This window comes from Bombina bombina, chromosome 2 (assembly GCF_027579735.1).
Source record: "Bombina bombina isolate aBomBom1 chromosome 2, aBomBom1.pri, whole genome shotgun sequence".
Lineage (NCBI taxonomy): Eukaryota > Metazoa > Chordata > Amphibia > Anura > Bombinatoridae > Bombina > Bombina bombina.
Window position 1 is genome coordinate 821,354,879 of NC_069500.1, and position 11,223 is coordinate 821,366,101.

At 40.0% G+C, this 11,223-nt stretch overlaps 1 protein-coding gene across 1 annotated transcript in view; it reads left to right on the top strand.

Annotated features, from left to right (window-relative positions):
- Positions 1 to 10,663, top strand: part of MOB3A (MOB kinase activator 3A) — a 51,161-nt gene extending 40,498 nt beyond the window's left edge. The window contains exon 4 of the mRNA XM_053703079.1: positions 9,125 to 10,663. Within this exon, the coding sequence (XP_053559054.1) occupies positions 9,125 to 9,154 (30 nt within the window). The 3' untranslated portion in view covers positions 9,155 to 10,663. The remainder of the gene's footprint in view (positions 1 to 9,124) is intronic.
- Positions 10,664 to 11,223: the final 560 nt, after the last annotated feature.

Here is an 11,223-nt window from a genome sequence, read left to right on the forward strand (position 1 = left end):
GGAAGGAGGCCCCGTTTTCACGCCTCAATTGCGCAGTTTACTTTCATGGCAGTGCATGCAGCTTCATGTGAGGGGTCCTGTGGCATCCTAAAACGGACCCTGGAAGGTTTATTTCATTGCTGAATAACTCTCAGGGAAGGTAAAAAGCCGCAGCAAGGCTGTGGCTGTGATTGTAGTGTACTAAAATTGTCTAATTGAACAAATAGCTCCGGTTTGCTCATTTTAAGGGTTAAATTCTTGAAACTTGGTGTGCAATACTTTCAGGGCATTAGGACTCTGGGGTAAAAATTTTGTAAAAATCAGACATTGCCTTTCAATATAACAGAAATAAAGTGTCCCTGTTTATTATTTAAAGGGACAGTAACGCTTTTCTTTAAAAACGCTTTTATTGCATTATTAGCCTGCCAAATTCTGTCTAACATGTCTATACCTTCAGATGGCGTATGTTCTGTGTGTATGAAAGCCAAGGTGGTTCCCCCAATTAATGTTTGTGCAAATTGTGTCATAGCGTCCAAACAAAGTATGGACAGTACTGCCACATTGAATAAGATTGCCCAAGATGATTCTTCTAATGAAGGTAGTGGGGATAGTTCCTCATCCTCTCCTTCTGTGTCAACACCAGTTTTGCCCGCGCAGGCGATACCTAGTACATCTAGCGCGCCAATGCTTGTTACTATGCAACAGTTAACAGCAGTAATGGATAATTCAATAGCAAATCTGTTATCCAAACTGCCATCCTACCCTAGAAAGCGTGACAGCTCAGTTTTAAATACAGAAGATGAGCAGGTTGGCGCTGAGGACAATTTATCAGTTATACCCTCACATCAATCTGAATTGGCAGTGAGGGAGGGCCTGTCTGAGGGGGAAATTTCTGATTCAGGAAAAGTTTCTCAGCAGGCAGACACTGATGTCGTAAAATTTAAATTTAAGTTAGAACATCTCCGCGCCCTGCTTAAGGAGGTCCTAACTACTCTTGATGACTGTGATTCTTTGGTAATTCCAGAGAAATTGTGCAAGATGGACAAATTCTTAGAGGTCCCAGTGCACGCTGATGCTTTTCCGATACCCAAGCGGGTGGCGGATATAGTGACTAAGGAGTGGGAAAAGCCAGGTATACCTTTTTGTTCCACCTCCTATATTCAAGAAAATGTTCCCCATTGTCTACCCCAGAAAGGACGCATGGCAAACGGTTCCTAAGGTTGAGGGGGCAGTGTTAACGTTAGCTAAGCGCACAACTATTCCTATTGAGGACAGTTGCGCTTTTAAAGATCCTATGGATAAAAAAATTGGAAGGATTGCTAAAAAAGATATTTGTTAAGCAAGGCTTCCTGCTTCAACCAATCTCGTGCATTATTCCTGTCACCTCGGCAGCGTATTTTTGGTTCGAGGAACTAGAAAATTCGCTCCAAAAAGAGACTCCATATGATGAAGTCATGGACAGAATTCACGCACTAAAGTTGGCTAATTCCTTTATTTTGGATGCCGCTTTCCAATTGGCTAAGTTAGCGGGGAAAAATTCAGGGTTTGCAATAGTGGCGCGCAGAGTGCTTTGGCTAAAATCCTGGTCGGCGGATGTGTCGTCCAAGAATAAATTGCTTAATATTCCTTTCAAGGGTAAGACCCTTTTCGGGCCGGAATTGAAAGAGATTATTTCAGACATTACTGGTGGGAAGGGACATGCCCTCCCACAGGATAGGCCTTTCAAGGCTAAGAATAAATCTAATTTTCGTTCCTTTTGCAATTTCAGGAACGGACCGAATCCTAACTCTGCGGCCTCCAGAAAAGAAGGCAACTCTTCCCAGCCTAAGCCAGCATGGAAACCATTGCAAGGCTGGAACAAGGGTAAACAGGCCAAGAAGCCTGCTGCTGCTACCAAGACAGCATGAAGGGGTAGCCCCCGATCCGGGACCGGATCTAGTAGGGGGCAGACTTTCTCTCTTCGCTCAGGCTTGGGCAAGAGACGTTCAGGATCCCTGGGCACTAGAAATAGTCTCTCAGGGGTATCTTCTAGAGTTCAAGGAACTTCGTCCAAGGGGAAGGTTCCACATGTCTCGCTTATCTTCAGACCAGATAAAGAGACAGGCATTCTTACATTGCGTAGGAGACCTATTAAAATGGGAGTGATAAACCCAGTTCCAACAGCGGAACAAGGTCTGGGTTTTTACTCAAACCTGTTTGTAGTTCCCAAAAAAGAGGGAACTTTCAGGCCAATTCTGGATCTAAAAATTCTAAACAAATTCCTCAGAGTTCCATCATTCAAAATGGAAACCATTCGGACAATGTTACCAACAATCCAGGAGGGTCAATATATGACTACCGTGGACTTAAAGGATGCCTACCTGAATATTCCTATCCACAAAGATCATCAGTTCCTGAGGTTCGCCTTCATGGACAAACATTACCAGTTTGTGGCTCTTCCGTTCGGTTTAGCCACTGCTCCCAGAATCTTCACAAAGGTGCTAGGGTCCCTTCTAGCGGTTCTACGACCGAGGGGCATTGCTGTAGCACCTTACCTAGACGACATTCTAATCCAAGCGTCGTCTCTTTCCAAAACAAAGGCTCATACAGACATTGTTCTAGCCTTTCTCAGATCTCACGGGTGGAAGGTGAACGTAGAAAAGAGTTCCCTGTCTCCGTCGACAAGAGTTCCCTTTTTGGGAACAATAATAGATTCTTTAGAAATGAAGATCTTCCTGACAGAGGTCAGAAAGTCAAAGCTTCTAAACGCTTGTCAAGTTCTTCACTCTATTCTTCAGCCTTCCATAGCTCAGTGCATGGAAGTAGTAGGATTGATGGTTGCAGCAATGGACATAGTTCCTTTTGCTCGAATTCATCTAAGACCATTACAACTGTGCATGCTCAATCAGTGGAATGGGGACTATGCAGATTCAAGTAGACCAGGTAACCAGGGATTCTCTCCGCTGGTGGTTGTCTCACGATCACCTGTCTCAGGGAATGAGTTTCCGCAGACCAGAATGGGTCATTGTCACGACCGACGCCAGTCTCTTAGGCTGGGGTGCGGTCTGGGACTCTCTGAAAGCTCAAGGTCTATGGTCTCGAGAAGAGTCTCTTCTCCCGATAAACATTTTAGAACTGAGAGCGATATTCAATGCGCTCCTGGCGTGGCCTCACCTAGCAAAGGCCAAATTCATAAGTTTCCAGCCGGACAACATGACGACTGTAGCGTACATCAATCATCAGGGGGGAACAAAGAGTTCCTTAGCGATGAGAGAGGTATCCAAGATCATCAAATGGGCGGAGGATCACTCCTGCCACCTATCTGCAATTCACATCCCAGGAGTGGACAACTGGGAGGCGGATTATTTGAGTCGTCAAACTTTTCATCCGGGGGAGTGGGAACTCCACCCGGAGGTTTTTGCCCAGTAAACTCAACTATGGGGCATTCCAGATATGGATCTGATGGCGTCTCGCCAGAACGCAAAGGTTCTTCGATACGGGTCCAGATCCAGGGATCCCAAGGCGACACTGGTGGATGCATTAGTGGCGCCTTGGTCGTTCAACCTAGCTTATGTATTTCCACCGTTTCCTCTCCTTCCCAGGCTTGTAGCCAGGATCAAACAGGAGCAGGCCTCGGTGATTCTAATAGCCCCTGCGTGGCCACGCAGGACTTGGTATGCAGACCTGGTGAATATGTCATCGGCTCCACCATGGAAGCTACCTTTTGAGGCAGGATCTTCTAGTACAAGGTCCGTTCGAACATCCAAATCTAGTCTTTCTCCAACTGACTGCTTGGAAATTGAACGCTTGATTCTATCTAAGCGTGGGTTTTCAGATACAGTCATAGATACTCTGGTTCAGGCCAGAAAACCTGTAACTAGGAAGATTTACCATAAGATATGGCAAAAATATATCCGTTGGTGTGAATCCAAGGGATTCCCTTGGAGTAAAATTAAAATTCCTAGGATACTTTCCTTTCTCCAAGAAGGTCTGGATAAAGGTTTTTCAGCTAGTTCCTTAAAAGGACAGATATCTGCTCTGTTTTGTTACTCAAACGTCTGGCAGCAGTGCCAGATGTACAGGCGTTAGTTAGAATCAAGCCTGTTTACAGACCCATGACTCCTCCTTGGAGTCTAAATTTAGTTCTTTCAGTTCTTCAGGGGATTCCGTTTGAACCCATGCAGTCCATAGATATTAAGTTACAATCTTGGAAAGTTCTGTTTTTGGTTGCTATTTCTTCTGCTAGAAGAGTTTCTGAATTATCTGCTTTGCAGTGTACTTCTCCCTATCTGGTATTCCATACAGATAAGGTAGTTTTACGTACCAAGCCTGGTTTTCTTCCAAAGGTAGTTTCCAACAGGAATATTAACCAGGAAATTGTTGTTCCTTCTCTGTGTCCGAATCCAGTTTCAAAGAAGGAACGCTTGTTACACAATCTAGATGTGGTTTGTGCTTTAAAGTTCTATTTAGAAGCAACAAAGGATTTCAGACAGACATCATCTTTGTTTGTTGTGTATTCTGGTAAGAGAAGAGGGCAGAAAGCTACTGCTACCTCTCTTTTTGGCTGAAAAGCATCATCCGATTGGCTTATGAGACTGCCGGACGGCAGCCTCCTGAACGAATTACAGCTCATTCTACTAGAGCTGTGGCTTCCACATGGGCTTTCAAGAACAAGGTTTCTGTTGATCAGATCTGTAAGGCAGCGACTTGGTCTTCTCTGCATACTTTTGCCAAATTTTACAAAGTCGATACTTATGCTTCTTCGGAGGCTATTTTTGGGAGAAAGGTTTTGCAAGCCGTGGTGCCTTCCGTTTAGGTAACCTGGTTTGCTCCCTCCCTTCATCCGTGTCCTAAAGCTTTGGTATTGGTTCCCACAAGTAAGGATGAAGCCGTGGACCGGACACACCAATGTTGGAGAAAACAGAATTTATGTTTACCTGATAAATTTCTTTCTCCAACGGTGTGTCCGGTCCACGGCCCGCCCTGGTTATTAACCAGGTTTGAAAAATTTCTTTCTTTATACACTACAGTCACCACGGCACCCTATAGTATCTCCTTTTTCTCCTAACCGTCGGTCGAATGACTGGGGGGCGGAGCCAGAGGGGGAGCTATATGGACAGCTCTTGCTGGGTGCTCTCTTTGCCATTTCCTGTAGGGGAAGAGAATATCCCACAAGTAAGGATGAAGCCGTGAACCGGACACACCGTTGGAGAAAGAAATTTATCAGGTAAACATAAATTCTGTTTCTTTCTTTCATGTAATTGGCAAGAGTCCATGAGCTAGTGACGTATGGGATATACAATCCTACCAGAATGGGCAAAGTTTCCCAAACCTCAAAATGCCTATAAATACACCCCTCACCACACCCACAATTCAGTTTTACAAACTTTGCCTCCTATGGAGGTGGTGAAGTAAGTTTGTGCTTAGATTCTACTTTGATATGCGCTTCTTAGCATTTTGAAGCCCGATTCGTCTCAGAGTACAGTGAATGTCAGAGGGATGTGAAGGTAGTATCACCTATTGAATGCAATGGTTTTCCTCACAGGAGATCTATTTCATAGGTTCTCTGTTATTGGTCGTAGAGATTCATCTCCTACCTCCCTTATTCAGATCGACGATATACTCTCCTATTCCATTACCTCTACTGATAACTGTTTCAGGACTGGTTTGGCTATATGTGGATGGGTGTCTTTCGGTAAGTATGTTTTCATTACTTAAGACACTCTCAGCTATGGTTTGGCACTTTTATGCATTAATATAAAGTTCTAAATATATGTATTGTACTTATTTGCCATGAGTCAGGTTTATGTGTATTTCCTTTTGCAGACTATCAGTTTCATATTTGGGGAAAAAACATATTTAGGGGAAAAAAATTCTTACCTGGGGTATAGTCTTTTCTCAATTGACTATGACTATTCTGCCTTTTGTTCAGCAAGGGCATTATATGTCAAGAATAGACTTACAGGATGCATATCTTCATATTCCGATTCATCCAGACCACTATCAGTTTCTGAGATTCTCTTTTCTAGACAAGCATTACCAATTTGTCGCTCTTCCATTTGGCCTAGCGAATCTTTTCAAAGGTTCTTGGTGTCCTACTCTGTTATCAGAGAGTGGGGTGTTGCTGTGTTTCCTTATTTGGATGATATCTTGGTACTAGCTCAGTCTTTACATTCTGCAGAATCTCACACAAATCAACTAGTGTTGTTTCATCAAAGACATGGTTGGAGGATCAATTTACCAAAAAGTTATTTGATTCCTCAGACAAGGGTCACCTTTTTAGGTTTCCAGATAGATTCAGTGTCCATGACTCTGTCTCTAACAGACAAGAGATGAATAAAATTGGTTTCAGCTTGTCGGAACCTTCAGTCTCAATCATTCCCTTCAGTAGCTATGACTGCAGCATCGGACGCGATCTCCTATGCTCGTTTTCATATGAGACCTCTCCAGCTTTGTATGCTGAACCAATGGTGCAGGGATTATACAAAGATATCACAATTAATATCCTTAAATCCCAATGTTCGACTCTCTGACTTGGTGGTCAGATCACCATTATATAGTTCAAGGGGCCTCTTTTGTTCGTCCAACCTGGACTGTGATCACAACAGATGTGAGTCAGGTTGGGGAGCTGTCTGGGGATCTCTGCCAGCACAAGGGGTTTGGAAATCTCAAGAGGTGGATGCGTTAGCAGTTCCTTGGTGTTACCAACCTGCTTATATCTTCCCGCCTCTAGTTCTTCTTCCAAGAGTGATTTCCAAGATCATCATGGGACATTCGTTTGTGTTGCCGGTAGCTCCAGCATGGCCTCACAGGTTTTGGTATGCGGATCTTGTTCAGATTTCCCGTTGTCAACCATGGCCACTTCCATTAAGGCCAGACCTTCTGTCTCAAGGTCCATTTTTCCATCAGGATCTCAAATCATTAAATTTGAAGGTATGGAAATTGAACGCCTAGTGCTTAGTCATAGAGGTTTCTCTGACTCTGTGATTAATACTATGCTACAGGCTCGTAAATCTGTTTCTAGGAAGATTTATTATCGAGTTTGGAAGACTTATATTTCATGGTGTTCTTCTCATAAATTCTCTTGGCATTCTTTTAGAATTCCTAGAATTTTACAGTTTCTTCAGGATGGTTTGGATAAATGTTTGTCCGCAAGTCCCTTGTAGGGACTAATCTTTGCTCTGTCTGTTTTATTTCACAGAAAGACTGATTAGCTTCCTGATATTCACTGTTTTGCGCAGGCTTTGGTCCGTATCAAGCCTGTCATTAAATCAATCTCTCCTCCTTGGAGTCTTAATTTAGTTTTGAAGGCTTTACAGGCTCCTCCGTTTGAGCCTGTGCATTATTTTGACATTAAACTACTTTCTTGGAAAGTGTTGTTCCTTTTGGCCATCTCTTCTGCTAGAAGAGTTTCCAAATTATCTGGTCTTTCTTGTGAATCTCCTTTTCAGATTTTCCATCAGGATGAGGCAGTTTTGCGGACTTCATTTAAATTTCTACCTAAGGTTGTGAATTCTAACATTAATAGAGAAATTGTGGTCCCTTCTTTGTGTCCTAATCCTAAGAATTCGTTGGAGAGATCCTTGCATTCTTTAGATGTGGTAAGGACTTTGAAATATTATGTTGAAGCTACTTCATACTTTTACTAAATTATACTGTTTTGATGTATTTGCTTCTTTGGAAGCAGTTTTTGGTAGGAAAGTTCTTCAAGCAGCTGTTTCAGTTTGATTCCTCTGCTTATGTTTAAGTTTTTTCTTTTTTCATTATGAGAATAAACTTATATTTTGGGTTGTGGATTTATTTTTTTTCAGTGGAAAATGGCTGTTTTTATTTTATCCCTCCCTCTCTAGTGACTCTTCTGTGGAGTTCCACATCTTGGGTATTGATATCCCATACGTCACTAGCTCATGGACTCTTGCCAATTACATGAAAGAAAACCATAATTTATGTAAGAACTTACATGATAAATTCATTTTTCATATTGGCAAGAGTCCATGAGACCCACCCTTTTTATGGTGGTTATGATTTTTTGTATGAAGCACATTTATTTCCAAATTCTTTTGTGGATGCTTTTTACTCCTTTCTTTATCACCCCACTACTTGGCTATTCGTTAAACTGAATTGTGGGTGTGGTGAGGGGTGTATTTATAGGCATTTTGAGGTTTGGGAAACTTTTCCCCTCCTAGTAGGATTGTATATCCCATACGTCACTAGCTCATTGACTCTTGCCAATATGAAAGAAATGAATTTATCAGGTAAGTTGTTACATAAATTATGTTTTCATGATTTTGATACATCATGCCATTTTAAACAACTTTCCAATTTACTTTGTATTATCTAATTTACTTAGTTCTCTTGGTATACTGTGTCGAAAAGCATACCTAGTTAGGCTCAGGAGCTGGGAGCTAACTGCTGCTTGTTGGCTGCACATATATATCTATTGTTATTGGCTTACTAATGTGTTTATCTCCCATTGTTGTGCCTTCAATAAAGAATACCAAGGGAATGAAGCAAAATAGATACCAAAAGCAAACTGGAAAGTTGTTTAAAATTATATGCTCTGTCTGAATTGTGAACAAAATTTGTTTTTCAAGTCCCTTTAAAATGCAATACTTTCCTAGCAGTGCAGGCGATCCCCTCTCTGGAAATAAAAGTTCTTTTTCCATCCATTGCATGCAAGTCACATGGTCTTTATTAGATAAGAAGGCAACACATTCAGCTAAAGACTAGATTGCTCGTTGAAGGGTTTTAAATTACCCTGAATGTGTTTGGACTATGTGTCTGCCCCTTTCTGTAAAAATTGTTTTTGTTATGCTGTACTTTTCACTTAGCCTTTTGAGGATGATTGTTAGTTCAAAAATGTTACCTAATTTTTTGTTTTTCACAGGAATAATATTTGTCTGAATAATGCCTGGATTACAGTGAACAATATATAAAGAAGTCTTTTAAATTGTGCCTTGTATTTTTAGCCAAATATATACAGATAGTTTAAATATAGTGTGTGTATTTCAATCCATATGATGACAGAAGTTTAGTAAGACTAAATTTAGTTTTGGATAATGTATTAACTAATTTTCTTAATGTGTTTTTTTTATTTTTGTATTTATTATTTATCTTTCTGCTTACTTTGACTTTAATACATCACATGTTTTGTTTCCATTAACAGAAGGAAATGACACTGAAGATGTGCCACTGAGAGATGAGGCTTCTTGTGCTCACATCACATTTCCACTTCCTGCCGTTCACTGTGGAGCCTGTCAATTAACTGCTGAATTTAGAACCCTCTGGAACTAGACAGAGGATATGTGGAAAAAAAGACTTGTATTTTTTTTTTTATATGAATAGTTCTATATATATTTTTTTTTATATCTACATTTCGATATCTCGCACTTGATATAAGCTGTGACAATTCAGGACAACTCTTTATTTTCTAATACTGTAAAACTGGTTCTATTTCTCTCTAGATTTTATTTTTGTATTTTGATGGCATAACAGCCTTTATTTGTGGTCTACCTAATGCATGCATAATTATGTACTTTCAGTCATGTAACATAAACACCAGCTTTGGTTTTCAGCTGCCACTTCACAGCTTGTACTCTGTTGCACATACTTAACTACAAGACTTTTTATTTTCTTATGAAATATTATTAAATACTATAAATAGATATTATGATTCTTACATTCCATTTATCTTAAATACATTATAAACATTACCTTTTTTAATGTAACATGCACTTCATTTAAATTTCATTAGTTGTAATGTTAACAGTTTAACACCAATTTACCCTGCATATGTTGGCATTTTTAATTTTAGCTTAAATTGAGTCAAATTTCAAAACTTTCCAATTTAAATAAACATGTGGAACCAGCCAGATCTTAAAGGCTCTTGTAGAGTAGGCAACAGTTTTTATACTGTTGCATTTTGTTGCCTGTTCATAACATTTTAAATAGTGTTTTCAGGTTCCATTTATTTTTTTAAATGGATAAAGCACATAACTCCGGTTTTTATTTTAATGACTTGAATGTATGTATTGAATTCCACATTCACTGGTACTTTATACATGTAATTTCTGCAAAAATATACCACATCACCAGCCTTGTCCTTATCTTAATTGAGCAAGATAATTTGTAGCACTAACATTTTCTTTATAACAACCAGCATGGGATCTATGTTTACTGGACATGTGCGTTTAGAATCTTCATTAGGATCTGAATGCAAAAGAAGGTGGCCACTAGTGGCATTCTGCTCTTTTCGGAGCCAGATTTATTCTTGTTAAAGTTCAACACACTAAGATCTGTGCAAATCCAGATTTTAGTGTGGTGCATTTTTACAAGAATAAATCCGGTTCCGAAAAGAGCCAAATACGAGCGACCTCCTTCTATGCACTTTCGAATCCGAATGCACGTCTACTGTTTACATTGCGTCAGTTATTAAATGTGAAATTAGGGTTAATTTAACAGGTTGTTCCGATGTCTATTTTCAAAAATGGTTATCATTTTGTCTCTGAAAGGAGCTCAAATATATTTATTTTTCTTTTTTAAGGAACTCCACATTTTGTATATGTATATGGTTGATAAAATGCTAAGAAAGTTTTCTATTTTCTTACATAGAAAAAGTATTTTAAGTGCCTATGTTTTTGCTATCAGAATGAAGAAGTGGTTGTCACTGAAGCTGTAATAAATTATGCAGTGTTTACTAGCTCAATTTGCTTGGTGTGGAGAGTTCCAAATACCATACATGGGTACAAACAAATGGATAAAATAATCCTGTCTAGTTTAATTGTAAAATATGACATTCCCTTTAAAAGGTCTTTTATACTGAAATAAAATTGAATATGAATATTCTTTAAATGTGTGTAACAGTTTTGTTATCAGAATTTTCATATAGCTAATTTGAGGTTGCTTTCCTTAGGTCAGGACTTTTTAATCCTTTCAATGTGCATGTCGAGGTATTCTCGTCATGCGCATCGCTACCTGTGGGCGCATGAAAAGCCCTTCTAGTCATGCAGGAAGATCAACGATCAAACATTGTTTTTGTTAGTTGGTGGCCCTCCCAGGCTTCATGAAATAAAATGGTCAGACAGGCAGAGTTCATCAACAGTTAAGCAATCAAGCAATGCAGAGGTTAAGGCAGGCAGAGTTCATCAACAGTAAAGCAGTCCAGCAATTCAGGTGTTAAGTCAAGCAGAGTAGTCAAAACAGGGAGAGTTCATCAACAGTTAAGAAGTCCAGCAGTTCTGTGGTTAAGGCAAGTAGAGTAGTCAA